Source organism: Nyctereutes procyonoides, unplaced genomic scaffold (genome assembly GCF_905146905.1).
Source record: "Nyctereutes procyonoides isolate TBG_1078 unplaced genomic scaffold, NYPRO_anot_genome, whole genome shotgun sequence".
Taxonomy (NCBI): Eukaryota; Metazoa; Chordata; class Mammalia; order Carnivora; family Canidae; genus Nyctereutes; species Nyctereutes procyonoides.
The window spans coordinates 43,876,249-43,897,540 of record NW_026575051.1 but is presented as its reverse complement, the minus strand read 5'-3'; the positions used below and the strand labels follow the sequence as shown (position 1 = coordinate 43,897,540).

The following is a 21,292-nucleotide window of genomic DNA, read 5'->3' as shown; positions in this document are numbered from 1 at the left end:
TATTGTGGGGTGAATATGCTATTGATCCTTTAGTGGCTATAGGGATGACTAGTGTATCATTTAGGATTGGGTTTTGATGCATATAATAATAACAACAATAAAAACAAAGAATAGTGACTTGGTTAAGAAGTCGCTTATTTTTCTCTGGCACATGAAGGAAATCAGAGTCAGTCTAGCCATGTTTGGTGGGTCTCAGAATCATCAGGAACATTGCTGCTCTTCCATTTTCAATAAACTTTATGGTCCTGACTGATAATTGGTCTATAGATATTTGTTTATTCCAAGCTGCCTGCTGGAAGAAATGAGAGAAACACAAGAAAGTCCACTTTCCAATGGGATCAGCTCTCTTTAGTGGTTCTTCCCTACATCCTACATGTCACTTCTTACCAGTTACTGATCAGAACTCAGTCACAGGACCTCATCTAACTCTAGGGGAGTCTAGAAATTTAGTCTTTTAGCTGATACATTATCACCCTAAATAATACGGGCGTCCCCTTACTGGGAAAGAAGGGGAGAACAGTGTTAACTGTAGGCAATGAGCAGTCTCTGCTATAATTAGAAGTGCCAGACACATAAGGTTAGAGATTTAACAAATGTAAATAGTAAGTATGGTTGTATTATTCTTGGAGATTGAGATAAATGGTTCTTAATAGTTCTTAATAATTTCCATAGCCTTACAGGTTAACTATAGGAAAATAAAAATACAAAAGAGTAATGAAAAGTCTGTCTCCCTCCCACTTTGGTGCTGCAGCTAGTTCGTTCTTTCTAGATGCAGTATGGTTTCAAGTGATCAGTAGGTTTTTCGTTATATACTAGAAGGGTTGTATGAAGTATATATTTTTGAAGTTAATTTTCTAAGTTAAAATGATATGAGTTAAAATGTGATTGTATTTTTAAAAATATTTTATTTATTTGAGAGAGTGAAAGAGAGTGCACAAGCAGGAGGAAGGGCAGAGGGGAGAACCAGGCTTCCTGCTGAAGCAGGGAGCCTGATAAGGGGCTCCATCTCAGGTCCCCGGGATCATGACCTGACCTGAGCCAAAGGCAGATGCTTAACCAACTGAGCCACCCAGGTACTCCAAAATGTTATCAGTGTAGGGCATGACTCAGATCTGCCCTTCGTGTGGTGGCTAGGAGGTGGTGTTATGAGGACAAATGTTGCAGTTGGAAGTATGTACGTGAGTCCTACAGAGGCTTGAAAGACAGATTGAGAATCACGAGCCCAGATTGAACCTTCTATCATCTGCCTGGTACTTAGAAACTGCTTCTGAAGTGCTGTTTTCTCTTTCTTTAAAGAGCTAGACTTAGTATGGAGATTCCTCAGCGTGGTGAATAACAAATATTATGGGTGAGTGCTGCTGGCTTAATTGTAGTGTTTTCATAAAATGGCATCTCAAATCCGGCAAAGAACTGGTTACTTTTAGGATAAAATTTAGAGCATTATCCCGCTAACAAGGACGGCCTCTTCTGGTTCCTGCCTGTCTCCTCAGGGTCATCTGGTCATCTTTCAACATTCTTCTCATAGTTGATGTTTCCTTCCCTATACTTTTTCCAAGAAGCCAAGCTCTTCTGCATTGGGGTTCATGCCCTTCCTGTTCTCTGCACAGTCACCCTTGAGCCTTTCACCTGGTGAGCTCCTACTCTTCTACTTGTCCTTCAGATCTCATTTTAATATCACTGATAAGTGAACTTTTCTTTTAAGCCCCTACATTGAGTTAGTAAATTTTCCCTTTCTTTCCCTTATATTTACCACATTATTATTTTATAATTATTTGTGCAGCTATTCATGTAATATCCTGGTAAGCTCTCTAGATTATTAGCTTCAAGAGGCTGTGGACCATATTGGACATATCACTGTTTCATTGGCTTAGGCCCTAACTACAAGTGTGAAGCATTCACTCAGCATATATTTGGTGAAAAATATTTGGTGTGAATGTGATGATTAATTTTATGTGTCATTTTAGCTAAGCCACTGGGTGTCCAGACAGTTGGTCAAATATTATTCTGGGTGTGCCTGTGAGGGTATCTCTGGATGAGATTAACATTTGAATTGGTAGACTGAGTGAAGCCCACTTGCCTACCTTATGTGGGTGGTCCTCATCCAGTCAGTTGAATATCTAAATAGAGCAAAAAGGCTGACCTTCTTGTGAGGAAGAGGGAATCCTTCTTGTCTGACTGCTTTCAAGGTGGGACATCAGTTTTTTTCCCTACCTTTAGATTTGAACTTAAACACTGGCTCTTCCTGGGTCTTAAACCTGCTGGCCTTTCGACTAGAACTGTACTGTCAGCTCTCCTGATTTCTCAGGTCTTTGGGTTTGGACTGGAACAACACCATTGGCTCTCCTGGGTCCCCAACTTGCTAACTTTAGATCTGAGGACTTAGCAGACTTCATATTTGCATGAGCCAATTCCTTATAATAAATGTCTTCATATATGTGATGTTTATACACTCACCCTATTTGTTCTGTTTCTGTGGAGACCCCTGACCAATACCAATGACAATCTCCCATAAAATAAAAGGAGACAAAACATTTCTGAAAAATATCAACTGTGGATCTGAAGTAAGAAAGCCATCTTGTGGCGTTTCTGGGAATATCATGTTGATAAGTGAAGTATGTATCCCTTGGACACTGAAACATAGTTCTCTGCAACAGTTCTTTTTTTTTTTTTAAGTTTTATTTAAATTCCAGATAGTGTCATATAGTTTCAGGTGTACAATATAGTGATTGAACTCTTCCATACATTACCCAGTGCTCATCAGAACAAGTGTACTCCTTAGTCCCTGTCACCTCAACTCTTTAACTCATCCTCCCACCTCACCTCCCTTCTTCTGGTAACCATCAGTTCTCTATGGTTAAGAGTCTCTTTCTTGGTTTGTTTCTCTCTTTTTTCCCTTTGCTTGTTTTATTCCTTAAATTTTACATTTGAGTGAGATCATGTAGTATTTATCTTTCTCTGGCTTATTTCCCTTAGCATTATACTCTAGCTCCATCCATGTCATTGCAAATGGCAAGATTTCACTCTTTTTATGGCTGAGTAATATTCCATTGCACACACACACACATACACACACACCACATCTTTTTTTTAAATTTTTATTTATTTATGATAGTCACACACAGAGAGCGAGAGAGGCAGAGACATAGGCAGAGGGAGAAGCAGGCTCCATGCACTGGTAGCCCAACATGGGATTCGATCCCGGGTCTTCAGGATCGTGCCCTGGGCCAAAGGCAGGCGCTAAACTGCTGCTGCCACCCAGGGACCCCACACACACCACATCTTTATCCTTTTTTTTCCTTCACTATCTGCAACAGTTCTTAAAATAGTTTGTACCAAAATCCCTTTGGAAATTTGAAGTCCACAGCTTTCTTAAATAAATGGTTCCAGATAAATAGAATGCATAGTATTATAAAAGAAACCAAGTATGATACAGCTATCAAAGTACTAAAGAATAAATGTGTGATATAAGATCTATTCCCCTTTATGAAAGACTTAAATAGCAAGGCTCTATTTAAATATGAGCAATTTGGGCAACCTGGGTGGCTCAACGGTTTAGCGCCACCTTTGGCCCAGGGTGTGATCCTGGAGACCCGGGATCAAGTCCCACGTCAGGCTCCCTTCATGGAGCCTGCTTCTCCCTCTGCCTATGTCTCTGCCTCTCTCTCTCTCTCTCCTCTCTCTCTCTGTCTCTCATGAATAAATAAATAAAACCTTTAAAAAATATGAGCAATTTAAAGTAAAATTTCATTTTTTAAAGAGACTGATATGGAGGTTGTCAACATGACTAGCTTGTGTACTTCTTCATGTTCTAAAACAAACTTACTGTGGGTCTAAATCTACTGTAATTTCAAAGTAATGATAGACACAAATGTTTTTTTCAAGATATATGCCGGAAGTTTAATGTGATAAAATATTGTTTCTATTTATGACAGTCACAGGAACTACTACTACTTCTTTTATTATCTTCTTTTACAATGGAAGGAAATACTAAGTTCCCTAGTGGAAAAAAAAAGATGCCTACATTGAAAGACTCGTGAATTCTATCTTCCGAGTCCTTTAGTGTCTGTGATTAGGAACATGTATGAAAGTGATGTGTGTTCAGTGGAAACTATATTTTGAAGTTTGAATTTTGATATTTTCCTGGGCTAATAATATGTGGTATGATCCTGTCTTGTGATAGTAGGCAGTAGCAGCAAGCTGCAGCATGTGGTCAGCCACACAATCACAAGGGTAAACAACCAGTACACTTAAAACCATTCTGTACATATATGTCTATTCTGTTTTTCACTTACAGTGTAATATTTAATCAGTTACATGAGCATATTAAGTACTTTTTTATATAATAGACTTTGTATAAGATAATTTTGGCCAACTGTAGGCCAATGTAAGTGTCCTAAGCACATTTAAGGTAGGTTGGACTAAGCTGTTGATTTTTGGTAGGTTAGATGTGTTAAACGCATTTTCGACTTAATGGTATTTTCAATTTACAAGGGGTTTATCAGGATATAACTCCATTGTAAGTTGAGGAAGATCTGTACATAGAATTGAACCACATGGAAATGAAAAAGTTTTTCAGATTCATATATTCATCCATTTGTTTATTGAAAACTTATTGAGGCCCTGCTCCATCTTGACCTCCAGAAGCACCTAGACTTCTGGGTAAAACAGCGCTTCAGCAGAAATAATGAAGTACTAGAAGTTTCATGACAGAAGTATATGATGTTATGGAAGTACATTGGAGGACAACTGACTAATCCAGAGAGGAGGAGGAAAAGCCTCCTTCTCCTCATTATTCAGGAATAGGAAAGGGACATTTACAAGTTTATGTGTAATTTAGTTGGTAATGTGTTAAATTGCCATCTAATTTTCATACTATATAGATTCTTTGATTAGCTCAAAGAATTAAGAAATCAAAGTCACAATAAATGGTTATTTTGTAATCTTGAGATTTCTGGTTCATAAATGAATAGTCACTACACATACTGTCAAGAGCTATGTTTGAAAAATGTAGTATTAACAATGATGGTTAATAATTTCTCAGCTTTATAAGGAATCTGTAAAGATTAGTCACCTGAATTTTAAGTGAGAAATACTTAAGCTATTTAATGAAATCTCTCATCCAGTATTTTAAAAATCCGTTTGCTCTCTTAGGTGGAGATCTTCTGTCTTTTAATTAAACAAACATGTCACTTGTAACTACAAAATAGTTATGCTTGCGATATCTTATAATACCTAGATGAAATGATTTTTAGATGTTACAGTTATGATATTTTGATGTAGATTTTAGGGTATCTAGGGCCAAGTATATTTTATTTATTTTTAATTTAAATTCAATAAACATGTAGTGTATTATTTGTTTCAGAGGCAGAGTTTAGTGATTCATCAGTTGTATATAACGTACTCAGTACATCATGTGCCCTCCTTAGTGCCCATCACCCAGTTACCCCATCCCCCGACCCACTTCCCCTCCAGCAAACCTCAGTTTACTTCCTATAGTTGAGAGTCTCTTATGGTTTGTCTCCCTCTCTGGTTTTGTCTTGTTTTGTTTTCCCCTCCCTTTAGCACCAAGTATATTTTAGATAGTTTTTTTTTTAAGATTTTATTTATTTATTCATGAGAGGCATACAGAGAGAGAGAGAAGAGAGAGAGGGAGAGAGAGAGGCAGAGACATAAGCAGAGGGAGAAGCAGGCTCCATGCAGGGAGCCTGACATGGGACTTGATCCCAGGTCTCCAGGATCAGGCCCTGGGCTGAAGGCAGTGCTAAACCGCTGAGCCACCCAAGCTGCCCTAGATACATTTTTGTAATCATTACTTCTACCAATTTAAATCACTTTATATTAGATATAAGTAAAAGTTTTTTTGTATATTTATTTTTTATTGGTGTTCAATTTGCCAACATATAGAATAACACCCAGTGCTCATCCCATCAAGTGCCCCCCTCAGTGCCCGTCACCCAGTCACCCCCACCCCCCGCCCACCTCCCTTTCTACCACCCCTTGTTCTTTTCCCAGAGTTAGGAGTCTCTCATGTTCTGTCTCCCTTTCTGATATTTCTCACTCATTTTTTCTCCTTTACCCTTTATTCCCTTTCACTATTTTTTATATTCTCCAGATGAATGAGACCATATAATGTTTGTCCTTCTTCAATTGACTTATTTCACTCAGCATAATCCCATCCAGTTCCATCCATATCGAAGCAAATAGTGGGTATTTGTCGTTTCTGATGGCTGAGTAATATTCCATTGTATACATAGACCACATCTTCTTTATCCCTTCATCTTTTGATGGACACCGAGGCTCCTTCCACAGTTTGGCTGTTGTGGACATTGCTGCTATAAACATCGGGGTGCAGGTGTCCCGGTGTTTCCCTGCATCTGTATCTTTGCGGTAAATCCCCAGCAGTGCAATTGCTGGGTCGTAGGGCAGATCTATTTGATCTATTTTTAACTCTTTGAGGAACCTCCACATGGATTTCCAGAGTGGCTGCACCAGTTCACATTCCCACCAACAGTGCAAGAGGGTTCCCCTTTCTCCACTTCCTCTCCAACATTTGTGGTTTCCTGCTGTGTTAATTTTCCCTACTCTTACTGGTGTGAGGTGGTATCTCATTGTGGTTTTGATTTGTATTTCCCTGATGACAAGTGGTGCAGAGCATTTTCTCATGTGCTTGTTGGCCATGTGTATGTCTTCCTCTGTGAGATTTCTGTTCATGTCTTTGGCCCATTTCATGATTGGATTGTTTGTTTCTTTGCTGTTGAGTTTAATAAAGAGGTAAAGGATCTATACCCTAAAAACTACAGAACACTTCTGAAAGAAACTGAGGAAGACACAGAGATGGAAAAATATTCCATGCCCATAGATTGGAAGAATTAATATTGTGAAAATGTCAGTGTTACCCAGGGCAATTTACACATTTAATGCAATCCCTATCAAAATACCATGGACTTTCTTCAGAGAGTTGGAACAAATTATCTTAAGATTTTTGTGGAATCAGAAAAGACCCCGAATAGCCAGGGGAATATTAAAAAAGAAAACCAGAGCCAGAGGCATCACAATATCAGATTTCAAGTTGTACTACAAAGCTGTGGTCATCAAGACAGTGTGGTACTGGCACAAAAACAGACACATGGATCAATGGAACTGAATAGAGAATCCAGAAGTGGACCCTTAACTTTATGGTCAACTAATATTCGACAAAGGAGGAAAGACTCCACTGGAAGAAAGACAGTCTCTTCAATAAATGGTGCTGGGAAAATTGGACATCCACATGCAGAAGAATGAAACTAGACCACTCTCTTGCACCGTACAAAGATAAACTCAAAATGGATGAAAGATCTAAATGTGAGACAAGATTCCATCAAAATCCTAGAGGAGAACACAGGCAACACCCTTTTTGAACTTGGCCGCAGTAACTTCTTGCAGGATACATCCATGAAGGCAAGAGAAACAAAAGCAAAAATGAACTATTGGAACTTCACCAAGATAAGAAGCTTTTACACAGCAAAAGAAACAGACAACAAAACTAAAAGACAACCTCCAGAATGTGAGAAGATATTTGCAAATGACGTATCAGATAAAGGGCTAGTTTCCAAGATCTATAAAGATATGAGTAAAAATTAATTGCTATGTAATGACACCAAATGTTTTTCTTAAAGAAGCTGCTGTTAATATATTGTTGGTTTTAAATAATTGATTTTCTGCCTTTTGAGGAGACTGTCGCTAGAGTATTTGGTTACACAGCTGAATGCACTCAAAATAATCATTTAAAAACTTTACTTTGGAAATGTATATCCCATCTGGGTTCCTGGCTTTTTGAAGGAATGAGGTTGCATACACCAGGAAAATTCTAGAAGTCATAATCTACATTTTTAATTAGAATTAAAAAAATCAATTTCAAAGATCAATATTTGGCACCCTGGAAGACTTGGGGGGAAGGAATCCTTCAGTATATGTCCAGGACAAATTAGTACCATTTTTCCTTCTATAGTTACAGAATGTGCATATAACATATGCTAATACATTTGAAAATACTGACATTTAGAGCTGAGCCACTTTGATATCTTTATTTCAGAATAATAAATAGCAAAAACAAACATTACAATAAATGCATTTTATAATGAAGTATTTATATGTAGATTACTTAAAGATTTTTGTGACTTAGATGTTTTCCTTTTTTCCATTCTGCTTGATTACTTTGAGTCTTTATTCAGGAAAAAACAAGGCAAATTACTGAAGTTTATTGCAAGCATTAAAGATGGTTAGTACAGAATTCAGATTGTTATCTATTCTGTTTTTATGGTAATCATTTCTGATACATTACTCAGGACAATGTTTCTTTCTCAGGTGCAAACACGGTTATAATATAAATCTCTTGTTATGCCAGGAATTTTGTTTTCATTTCTGCTTGATAGTCTCAGTTTTCTCAAGAAGAGATACATAGATCAATTAGTAGAGTCCAGAAGAATAGTTGTCCTGTGTGCTGTCCTCAGCAGTGAAATAGCATACCATTCTGCTGTCTAGGGATCTGGTGTATGAGAAAGCTTTTTAGGGAATTAGAATTATAGGTGGTCTAGAAACCTAATATATGTATAGAAGTCTAAACTTTTTAACTACATGAAAGACTTAGTAGAAATCAAATGAAAGTTAGAAGCTGCATGTATACTTTGGATACACTATCCTTTGCTGGATAGGCCCTGCAGCATAACCCTGAGGTAAGAATTCTTTGAAACAGGTATTTGTTACATCAGCTTTTAATGAGGAGAATGTATTAAGCTAGTGTTTCACCTTATTAAGCTAGTGTTTAGTAAGGAGAATGTACTAAGCTACTGTTTATAATTTCTAAAAAATATATATGAATATATCTGTTAGTATGAAAAAAAATGAAACAGAACCAAGATCGTTAAATGGTTCAAAATTCCACTTATTATTTCTCTGAATACTTTCTGGGAAGCTGCTGTTTGGTAGGAATCACATTGATGTGTCATTCTTAACTGATTTAAGGGAAATCATGCTATATATATATTTTTAAATTTTCAGGATTTTAAGATTTAAGTTTGCTTATTCATTGACCTTTTTTTAATTCATAAAGGGTAGTAATAGAATATGAACCCAGTCATAGGACTTTAACTTGGCCCCATTCCCCAGATTTTTAAGCCCTAGTTTTTTTGTTTTGTTTTTGATGGTGGTGGTGGTTAAGAGTTGAACTGACACTTTATTATGCCATAGAATATTTGGCTAACAGTATGTGGGTGTTTGTAGTTACTATCAAAGGATAGCAAAAGAGTCAGATGGCATTGTCATTTACATGGCAAAAGCTACAGGAGACCTGTTAGGTCAGACCAACATTGGAAAATCTTTTTTTTTTTTAATTTAAAAAGATTTTATTTATTTATTCATGAGAGAGAGAGAGAGAGAGAGGCACAGACACAGGCAGAGGGAGAAGCAGGCTCCATTCCATGCAGGGAACCTGACGTGGGACTCGATCCCAGGTCCCAAGGACCACACCCTGGGCTGAAGGTGATGCTAAACCACTGAGCCACCCAGGCTGCCCAACATTGGAAAATCTATGTAAAAATAAAAATACTGTCTAACAATAAATGATTAAGTGCCATTATTAAGTGAACACAGGAGCATATGTTAGTGCTTCTGATAATAAGCCTTATTCTCAGAATATTGATGATTTTGATTATTATTTTGCAGGTAGATTTTTAAGGCATAGTATTCAGAAGCTTGTTGCTTTTTACATATGGTCATGTATTTTTGAGATTTTTAACTTTACTCTTGTTTTTTCCCATTTTTTAATTTCCAAATTTTTCATTTTGAGCTAGAGGAAAATCTGTTGAATTTTCTTTCTTTTTCAAATACATTGCTGTACTTGATGCTGTTTTAATCTATAGTGATCCATGACATTTTTGCCTAAAATGATCAGTCTTCCCAGTTATATCTTTAACAAGTGGAGTGTGCTTTCCATTTTATAGTTACTTTTTTATACAAATATCCCTTTTTTGTTTAATTTTATTTATGCATGTATTATTTTGGGGGGGCAGAGGGAGAGAATCTTTTTTTTTTTTTAAGATTTTATTTATTTATTCATGAGAGACAGGGAGAGAGAGGGAGAGACTAGGCAGAGGGAGAAGCTGGGAGGGAGCCTGATGCAGGACTCCATCCCAGCACCCTGGGATTATGACCTGAACCAAAGGCATATGCTCAATCACTGAGCCACCCAGGAGTCCCAAGGGAGAGAGAGAATCTTAAGCAGGTTCTGTGCCCAGCATGAAGTCCAATGAGGGAGGGGCTCAGTCTTAAAACCCTGAGATTATGGTCTGAGACAAAATCAAGAGTTGGGCACTTAACCAGCTGAGCCACCCAGGTGCCCCAGTTCCTTTTAATTTTAAATTTAACTTACCAGGTGCCCCAGTTCCTTTTAATTTTAAATTTAACTTACCAAGAATTAATATGCTTATCAGTTTCCTAAGCAATAATTTTACTCTTTTTAAAATTCTAATATGTCTCTAAAGTTAAATATTTAAAGCTTTCTATTTTATTTATGCAGCAAATTACTGAATTCTAGTTATACCAGGTACTTTCCTAACCATTAAGGATGAAGCAGTGAAAAACAACAACAACAAAAAACAGACAAAAATCCCTGACCTCATGAAGTTTGCATTCTGGTGGGGAGCATAAACCATGGATAAAGAAAATGGCATGCAAAAGGTGCCAGCAATATTGAGTGTCTCCTTCTTTTTTATATATATATTTTTAAGTTTCTGCTATTAAGTTTTATTTTTTTAAATTTATTTTTTATTGCTGTTTAATTTGCCAACATATAGAATAACACCCAGTGCTCATCCTATCAAGTGCCCCCCTCAGTGCCTGTCACCCAGTCACCCCCACCCCCTGCCCACTTCCCCTTCCCCCACCCCTAGTTCGTTTCCCAGAGTTAGGAGTCTCTCATGTTCTGTCTCCCTTTCTGATATTTCCCACTCATTTTTTTCTCCTTTCCCCTTTATTCCCTGTCACTATTTTTTATATTCCCCAAATGAATGAGACCATATAATGTTTGTCCTTCTCCAATTGACTTATTTCACTCAGCATAATATGCTCCACTTCCATCCAGGTCAAAGCAAATGGTGGGTATTTGTTGTTTCTGATGGCTGAGTAATATTCCATCGTATACATAGACCACATCTTCTTTATCCCTTCATCTTTTGATGGACACCGAGGCTCCTTCCACAGTTTGGCTGTTGTGGACATTGCTACTATAAACATCGGGGTGCAGGTGTCCTGGCGTTTCATTGCATCTGTATCTTTGGGGTAAATCTCCAGCAGTGCAATTACTGGGTTGTAGGGCAGATCTATTTTTAAGTCTTTGAGGAACCTTCAGACAGTTTTCCAGAGTGGCTGCACCAGTTCACATTCCCACCAACAGTGCAGGAGGGTTCCCCTTTCTCCTGCTGCCTGCTGGAACTCCTAGGCAAAGGACTGACAGGTGCACTGTCTGCTCTTCTCCAGGCCTCCAGTAGAGGGTGGTGGGGCCAGGCACAGTTGAACATACTGGATTATCCTTTAGGAAAGGGGCCATCCAGTTGCTGGGGAGCAGAGCAGCTCCAAGGACCCCCAACTGAACATGTAACAGTGGGGCTTTTGCAGTCATAAGAGTGGCTGCTATTGGAGAAAAATCTCTGGGAACTGTACATCTGTGCTGATAGCACTTGGAGACCTTTTGAGAAGTCAGGATTGTAAAGTTTCTTGTACTGGAGGTTCTGGAGCCATTGGTCCCAGCTAGCCCTTGTAGGCAATTTAGAAGCTCCACTAGGGGTCATTCAGTGGACAACTCTGACTTTCTTCAGTCTGCCCCCTGATGCAGGAGTTTAATCAAACATAAAGCTTTCCATCAGTGACATGAATTATTGGGCCTAAATATATAAAAAATTAGAAGAAAGAATTGTCTGTTGATCTCCTTTACCTACTTTCTGAGATTGGACGTGTTCATTTCTCAAGAATCAGGGTCATCCACATCTGGGATGAACCAAATTGTCTTTTTCCCAGAGTAATAATACAGTTCCTTAAGATTTGGGAGTTATTATTTTACCATTACAAGAAACTTTTAGAGGCAGAGGAGGATGGTTGTAGAGTTGCTCAATACAAAGTTAGTGAACACATTTCTACCATCCTTATTGTCTGAGAAGCATCAGTCGTGGTTCCAGTGAGTGAACCTGACCATCAGCACTTTTGCCAGACCCAGGGCAACAGCTGTCAGTCTAGTCAAAGAAGTGTCTTGGGCTTCAGTAGCTCTAGGGGCATCATCTCCAGGGGGAACTGCTCATTCCATTCTTCCAGATTAAGGACTCCTGGGGTTTCTCTGCTATTACTTATCTTCATATTATATTCTAGCAAATCTCTTCAGTCTATTCTGAATTTCTGTATCAACCCATCAGTTATATTTGTTTGTTTTTGAGCCTCATGTTTTATGTAGTTAGTGTTTATGTAAACAACATAGTATAATAATAGTTTTCTAATGGGCATACTGGCTGAGTCTGGAAAGGCTTTGGAGAGGAAGGAGCATCTGAGGTCAAACTTGAAAGGCAAAGAAGCAGGGAACACATTTTTGTCCATGGTGTCATGCAAGAATAAAAGTATGTTGTGTTCAGGCAATGGTGAGAAATTTTGTGTAGCTAGGAGTGTAGTTAAGAATAGTAGGAAATAATTTGGAAAAGGAGTGTTGGAACAAGTGCCTCAATCCTATAAAGCATTTTCTGAACTATTTTATGGGAGGAGGCACAGCAGGTCATAGGTGACCTACTCATGTTCATAATTTTAAAATCTCTTATAACTCCTACCCATTTGTATATTGAATATCAGCAATAATCTTTATATCTTTCATTTGCATATCTTCACATCATTTTCTTCATTACCTAATTTTAAAACAAACAACATGAAAATATTTATAGTATTCTAATATTTAAAGATGAGGAAACAGCTATTGAGAGATCACATGATCTCAAAGTTGAATGGCTGTGTTTAGGTAAGACCAGATCTTCTGATTTTTAATTCCATGTGTTTGTTGGAATTTTGTGTGTGTGTGTATAATTTTTGGTTTTTATTCCTTCAAATTATTGTTTTTCTTTTAACCCTAGGACTTGGCTTTTACCCTGGAAGAAAGACAACAGTTGAATATTCATGGATTGTTGCCACCTTGCTTCATCAGTCAGGATATCCAGGTTCTTAGAATCATTAAAAATTTTGAGCGTCTGACCTCTGACTTTGACAGGTAACACATTCCTGAAGATGATTTTTATATTTTTCTTAGTAGTTAATTGGATGAGAAAGTTAAAATATTAAGTGATTTGGAAAGAGTAGTCAAGTTTGAGAAGAATTTGCTTATAAATACAATGATGTTTTAAAACAAATTTACCCTTGGTAGGAATATTAGAAAAATAGAAAATTTTCTTTCCTAAACTATATTCTCAGAGAGACGGCTTTTCTCTTGTGATCAAATGGTTGTTGTGAAGTTGAATTATTGGAAATGCCCTTTTAGGCAGAGTAAAACCAGGTCATAATGGCTTTCAGCCAGATTTTAGGTTCATTGTAGATAAAAGCATACTTTTTCAACTTCCAAGGCTGGTTCTAGCACTCATGCAAATTTGGGTCACTTTTAGAATTCTGTTTTTGTGTTTGTACAAAGACGAAGGTACTATTGTTCCCTACCTTTGGAATTGGAGAGCTGTCTGTTGAAATTCTGGCTGTATTTCACCAGCAGTGGGGCCTTGAGCAAACTACTACAACCAGTGCCATGACCACTGTATCTGCCATGCCCTGTGCCTGTGGCTTGGCCCTTTCTTATTAAGGTACTAAAACTCTCTAAACCTGAGGTTTTTCATTTGTGAGTTGAAAGAAATAGAGTTATTTGAAAATATTGTCACAAAGGTTAGAAGAAGTAACAGACTAACACGTAGGAAGTATTTGTATTAGGGTTCTCCAGAGGAAAGGAACCAACACATACATGCATATATATCCTGCTGGTCCTATATAGAGAGACTTTAAAAAATTTATTTATTTTAAAGAATTGGCTCACATTATTTTTTTGTATATTTTTTTTATTGGAGTTTGATTTGCCAACATATAGTATAATACCCAGTGCCCCCCCTCAGTGCCTGTCACCCAGTTACCCCATCCCCCCACCCACCTACCCTTCCACTACCCCTTCTTCGTTTCCCAGAGTTAGGAGTCTCTCATGTTCTGTCACCCTCACTGATATTTCCCACTCATTTTCTCTCCTTTCCCCTTTATTCCCTTTCACTGTTTTTTTTATATTCCTTATATGAATGAAACCATATAATGTTTGTCCTTCTCTGATTGACTTAATTCAGTCAGCATAATATGCTCCAGTTCTATCCACGTTGAAGCAAATGGTGGGTATTTGTCATTTCTAATGGCTGAGTAATATTCCATTGTATATATAGACCACATCCTCTTTATTCATTCATCTTTCGATGGACACCGAGGCTCCTTCCACAGTTTGGCTATTGTGGATATTGCTGCTGTAAACATTGGGGTGCAGGTGTCTCGGTCTTTCACTGCATCTCTATCTTTGGGGTAAATCCCCAGCAGTGCAATTGATGGGTCATAGGGTAGCTCTATTTTTAACTCTTTGAGGAACCTCCACATGGATTTCCAGAGTGGCTGCACCAGTTCACATTCCCACCAACAGTGCAAGAGGGTTCCCCTTTTTCCACATCCTCTCCAACATTTGTGGTTTCCTACCTTGTTAATTTTCCCCATTCTCACTGGTATGAGGTGGTATCTCATTGTGGTTTTGATTTGTATTTCCCTGATGGCAAGTGATGCAGAGCATTTTCTCATATGCTTGTTGGCCATGTGTATGTCTTCCTCTGTGAGATTTCTGTTCATGTCTTTGGCCCATTTCATGATTGGATTGTTTGTTTCTTTGCTGTTGAGTTTAATAAGTTCTTTATAGATCTTGGAAACTAGCCCTTTATCTGATAGGTCATTTGCAAATATCTTCTCCCATTCTGTAGGTTGTCTTAACTATTTCTTTTGCTGTGCAGAAGCTTTTTAACTTGATGAAGTCCCAGTAGTTCATTTTTGTTTTTGTTTCCCTTGCCTTCATAGATGTATCTTGTAAGAAGTTGCTGTGGCCAAGTTCAAAAAGGGTGTTGCCTGTGTTCTCCTGTAGGATTTTGATGGATTCTTGTCTCACATTTAGATCTTTCATCCATTTTGAGTTTATCTTTGTGTATAGTATAAGAGAATGGTCTAGTTTCATTCTTCTGCAAATGGCTGTCTAATTTTTCCAGCACCATTTATTGAAGAGACTGTCCTTCTCTCCAGTGGATAGTCTTCCTGATTGATCAAATATTAGTTGACTGTAGAGTTGAGGGCCCATTTCTGAGTTCTCTATTCTGTTCCATTTATCTATGTGTCTGTTTTTGTGCCAGTACCACACTGTCTTGATGACCACTGCTTTGTAGTACAACTTGAAGTCTGATATTGTGATGCCTCTGGCTCTGGTTTTCTTTTTCAATATTCCCCTGGCTATTTGGGGTCTTTTCTGATTCCACACAAATCTTAAGATAATTTGTTCCAACTCTCTGAAGAAAGTCCATGGTATTTTGATAGGGATTGCATTGAATGTGTAAATTGCCCTGGGTAGCATAGACATTTTCACAACATTAATTCTTCCAATCCATGAGCATGGAATGTTTTTCCATCTCTGTGTCTTCCTCAGTTTCTTTCAGAAGTGTTCTGTAGTTTTTAGGGTATAGATCCTTTAACTCTTTGGTTAGGTTTATTCCTAGGTATCTTATGATTTTGGGTGCAATTGTAAATGGGATTGACACCTTAGTTTCTCTTTCTTCAGTCTCATTGTTAGTTTATAGAAATGCCACTGATTTCTGGGCATTGATTTTGTATCCTGCCACACTGCTGAATTGCTGTATGAGTTCTAGGAATCTTGGGGTGGAGTCTTTTGGGTTTTCTATGGAGAGTATCATGTCCTCTGTGAAGAGGGAGAGTTTGACTTCTTTGCCAGTTTGAATGCTTTTTAATTCTTTTTGTTGTCTGATTGCTGAGGCCAGTACTTCTAGTACTATATTGAATAGCAGTGGTGAGAGTGGACATCCTTATCTGTTCCTGATCTTAGGGGAAAGGCTCCCAGTGTTTCTCCATTGAGAATGATATTTGCTGTGGGCTTTGCTGTGGGCTTTTCTTAGATGGCTTTCAAGATGCTGAGGAATGTTCCTTCTATCCCTACACTCTGAAGAGTTTTATCAGGAATGGATGCTGTATTTTGTCAAATGCTTTCTCTGCATCTATTGAGAGGATCATATGGTTCTTGTTTTTTCTCTTGTTGATATGATCTATCACATTGATTGCTTTATGAGTGTTGAACCAACCTTGCATCCTGGGGATAAATCCCACTTGGTCATGGTGAATAATCTTCTTAATGTATTGTTGGATCCTATTGGCTAGTATCTTGTTGAGAATTTTTGATATTGGTCTATAATTCTCCTTTTGGTCTATACTTATAGACCAATATCTCTGATATTGGTCTATAATTCTCCTTTTAATGTACTGTTGGATCCTATTGACTAGTATCTTGTTGACAATTTTTGCATCTGTGTTCATCAGGGATATTGGTCTGTAATTCTCCAATATCCCCGATAATTCATCAGGGATATTGGTCTTTGTCTGGTTTTGGAATTAAGGTGATACTGGCCTCATAAAACGAGTTTGGAAGTGTTCTGTCCCTTTATATCTTTCGGGACAGCTTTAGTAGAATATGTATTGTTTCTTCTATAAACTTTTGATAGAATTCCCCTGAGAAGCCATCTGGCCCTGGACTTTTGTGTCTTTGGAGGTTTTTGATGACTGCTTCAATTTCCTCCCTAGTTATTGGCCTGTTCAGGTTTTCTATTTCTTCCTGTTCCAGTTTTGGTAAATTGTGGTTTTCCAGAAATGCATCCATTTCTTCTAGATTGCCTAATTTATTGGTGTATAGTTACTCATAATACAGTTTTTAAATTGTATTTCCTTGGTTTTGGTTGTGATCTCTCCTTTTTCACTCATTATTTTATTATTATTAGTATTAGTATTATTATTAATTTTAAATTGGAGTTCAATTTGCCAACATATATCATATCACCCAGTGCTCATCCCGTCAAGTGCCCCCCTCTCATGATTTTATTAATTTGAGTCTTTTTTCTTTTTAATAAGGCTGGCTAATGGTTTATCTAATGAATTCTTTTAAAGAACCAACTCCTGGTTTTGTTGATCTGTCCTACAGTTCTTCTGGTCTCTATTTCATTGAGTTCTGCTCGAATCTTTAACTCTCTTCTGCTTGGTGTAGGTTTTATTTGCTGTTCTTTCTCCAGTTCCCTTAAATGTGAGGTTAGCTTGTATATTTGAGTTTTTTCCAATTTTTTGAGGGATGCTTGTATTGCAATGTATTTCCCTATTCGGACTGCTTTTGCTGTATCCCAGATATTTTGAATGGTTGTATCTTCATTTTCATTAGTTTCCACAAATCTTTATAATTCTTCTCTAATTTCCTGGTTGACCCATTCATCTTTTAGCAGGATGCTCTTTAACCTCCAGGTGTTTAAGTTTCTTCCAAATTTCTTCTTGTGATTGAATTCTAGTTTCAAAGCACTGTGGTCTGAAAATATACAGGGGACAATCCCAATCCTTTGGAATCGGTTGAGACCTGATTTGTGACCCAGTATGTGGTCTGTTCTAGAGAAAGTTCCATATGCACTTGAGAAGAATATGTATTCAGTTGGATTCAGATGCAAAGCTCTGTATATATCTGTGAAATCCATCTGGTCCGGTGTATCATTTAAAGCTCTTGTTTCTTTGGTGATGTTGTGCTTAGAAATCTGTCATTTGCAGAAAGTACCGTGTTGAAGTCTCCTATTATTAGTGTATTATTATCTAAGTATGTCTTTAGTTTGGTTAGTAATTGAATATTTATGTCACATTAGGGGCATAAATGATTGTTAGGTCTTCTTGTTGAATAGACCCTTTAAGTATAATATAGTATCCCTTTTCACCTCTTACTATAGTCTTTGGGATAAACTTTAATTTATGTGATAGGAAGATTGACCCCAGCTTTTTTTTTCAGGACCATTTGAATGGTAAATTGTTTTCCAACCTTTCATTTTCAGGCTGTAGGTGTCCTTAGGTCTCAAATGAGTTTCTTGTAGACAGCAAATAGATAGATGGGTCTTGTTTTTTTATCCAGTCTGAAACCCTGCGTCTTTTGATGGGATCATTTAGCCCGTTCACGTTCAGAGTAACTATTGAAAGATAAGAATTTAGTGTCATCGTAATACTTATTCAGTCCCTGTTTTTGTGGATTATTTCTTTGGGCTTCCTCTTTCTTTTACAGAGTCCCTCTTAATATTTCTTGCAGAGCTGGTTTGGTGCTCACAAATTCTTTTGGTTTCTTTTTATTTCTCCCTCTATTCTGAATGAGAGCCTTGCTGGATATAGTATTCTTGGCTGCATGTTCTTCTCATTTAGTTCCGTGAATATATCCTGCCAGCCATTTTTGGCCTGCTAGGTCTCTGTGGAGAGGTCTCCTGTTAATCTAATATTTTTCCCCATTTAAGTTAGGGATCGCTTGTCTCTTGCTGCTTTACGAATTTTCTCTTTATCTTTGGAATTTGCAAGTTTCACTATTAAATGTTGAGGTGTTGAACGGTTTTTATTGGTTTTGGGGGGGACCTCTCTATCTTCTGAATGCCTGTTTTCCCTCCCCAAGTTAGGGAAGTTCTCAGCTATGATTTGTTCTAATATGCTTTCTGGCCCTCTGGTCCTCTCAGTGCTCTTTCGAACCCCAATTATATGTAAATTTTTCCTTCTGAAGCTATCATTTATTTCCCTTAACCTTTCCTCATGGTCTTTTGTTTTTCTCTTTTTTCCTCAGCTTCCTTCCTTGCCATCAACTTGTCTTCTATGTTACTCACTCTTTCTTCTACCTCATTAATGCTCGTCATTAGGATCTCCAGTTTGGATTGCATCTCATTTAATTGATTTTTAATTTTGGCTTAATTAGATCTAAATTCTGCAGTCATGTAGTCTCTTGAATCCTTTATGCTTTTTTCCAGAGGCACCAGTAGCTTTATAATTGTGCTTCTGAATTGGCTTTCTGATATCAAATTGTAATCCAAATTTGTAACTGTGGCAGAGAGTACTGTTTCTCATTCTTTTTTTTGTGGAGAGTTCTTCCTTCTAGTCATTTTGCTCAGTGCGGAGTGGCTGTCTGAGCGGACTATCAACCACAACCTAAGTAAATTTCACCCTAGGTGATTCTGACAGGGTCAGAGACCAGAAATTGAAAACAAAGATCAGAATGAAATAAAATAAAAGGACCACTAAAGTGAAAAACAAATTTTAAAACAAAGTAGTCAAATAATAAAAGGCCAAGAATCCCAAAGAAGAAGAAAAAAAGAAAAAAGAGAAAAAAGCAAAAGTAAAGAGGCAAAAAAAGAAAAGAGAAAAAAGAGGGGTACTGGGAGATGGTGGTGGTGACGAAGTTGTAGTGGAGGGAAAATGTAGTCTACCCGAGGGGTCCTAGAGGGTGATCATCTTGGTTCTGAGTATATTAAGTTCTGTATGTTAGAAAATGCTCAGTCCCAAATTTACATAAACCAGAAATAGTTTAGAGACCCTCACTATTGACCACAAAAACATAAATGAGATAAAAGAGGGGGGCTGAATGGGAATGAAGAGAGAATATAATCTCACAGAGTGAACCAGCAGTGACCACTTGGTTCTGGGTGCATACTGGTCATGTTTTAGAAGGTATTAACTTCCCCCATTGTAGAACAAAATGAGCCAGAGAAAACAAAAAAAAATCACACAAAGCAAAAAAATCACACAAAACAAAAAAATCGTATCTTGTATATATCACAAAACTGAGTATGTTGAAGGGAATCTAGAAGTGGAAAATATATCTAAGACCTATAATTGTAGAAATATGAAAGTCAAAAAGGAAGAAACCTAAAAATGAAGAGGTGGTAAAATAGTATAGTTAAGGTGGGAAAAGAGAAAAAAAATTGGAAGTTTATAGTCTGATATAAAAACGAGTTGTACTGGAAAAAGGAATAGAAAAGGAGGGGTACCCTCTAGTTCTATATACTGTAAATCCCTTGACCTCCCCTGGAGCTTTCCAGTGCTGCTCACTGCTGCTCGGTGAAGAATTTGCTCTTCTTCTGTCCTTCCAGCTGGTCTTATGGGGGCGGAGCTTCTTTTTTTTTTTTTAAGATTTTATTTATTTATTTATGAGACAGAGAGAGAGAGAGAGAGAGAGAGAGAGAGAGAGAGAGAGGCAGAGACACAGGCAGAGGGAGAAGCAGGCTCCAGTTGGGAGCCCTCTCGGGACTTGATCCTGGGACTCCAGGATCACACCCTGGGCCAAAGTCAGGCGCTAAATTGCTGAGCCACCCAGGGATCCCCCTGGGGGAGGGGATCCTGTGCTGATTCCATGCCTGCACCTGGGGGAGCTGCCCCACTCCCCACTGGATGCCGGCTCAGTGGGAACTGTTTACCCCATGAGGCCTCTGTATCCTGGTGGCCCTGCTCCTCCCAGGCACAAGATGACACCAGGAAGAACAACAGCACTGGCGGCGGCCAGCTCCCCAGCCCTGGAGTCAGCTCCCACAGTAACTATCACAGTCTCCCAGTCCACACTGGCCTGGATGCTCCCGGGGTGGGGGCGCTGACCTGCACAGCTCGGGGGCGCCCAGCGGCAGGAGCATCCTCGCTGTCCTGTGCCCTCCCCACCTCCACCTGTCCCAGGGGAGCACAGGATCCCAGCTGTGTCCCCAGCGCCCTGGGATCTGGGGCCTGCACTGGAATCGCGCTCCCAAGCCCACGCAGCTCCCTCCTCCCCCGCCTGACCCACTGGCTTCTCCCCGAGGCCCCGCCGGGTACGCTCCAGCCCTTTACCGCGCTCTCCCCCGGGCGCACCTCCTCTGTTAGTGACCCCGGGAGACTGGAGGCCTCACTGCCCCTCCTGCGACCCTGCCCAAGTTCCCTGCTAAGCGCCTTTCCGTCTGGGAAGAATCTGGTGCAGATTTTTAAAGTTCCCGCTTCTCCATGGCTGCACCTTCCGGTCCTGGAGGCTCTCCCTGGGGCCTTAGCCTGGCTCCTCGCGAGGATAAAGAACCCTGCTGGATTCTTTATTTTATTTTTTTCCGCCTTCCTACCTTGTTAGAAGTGAAAACCCTTCTCTCTGTAGCATTCTGGCTGTTCTCTCTTTAAGTCT

General features: G+C 38.7%; 1 protein-coding gene across 1 annotated transcript in view; it reads left to right on the top strand.

The window, feature by feature from the left end:
• ME1 (malic enzyme 1) overlaps window positions 1-21,292 on the top strand; it is a 198,788-nt gene that overhangs the window by 15,716 nt on the left and 161,780 nt on the right. Inside the window, exon 2 of the mRNA XM_055330798.1 lies at window positions 13,137-13,270. Coding sequence (XP_055186773.1) covers window positions 13,137-13,270 — 134 coding nt within the window. The remainder of the gene's footprint in view (window positions 1-13,136; window positions 13,271-21,292) is intronic.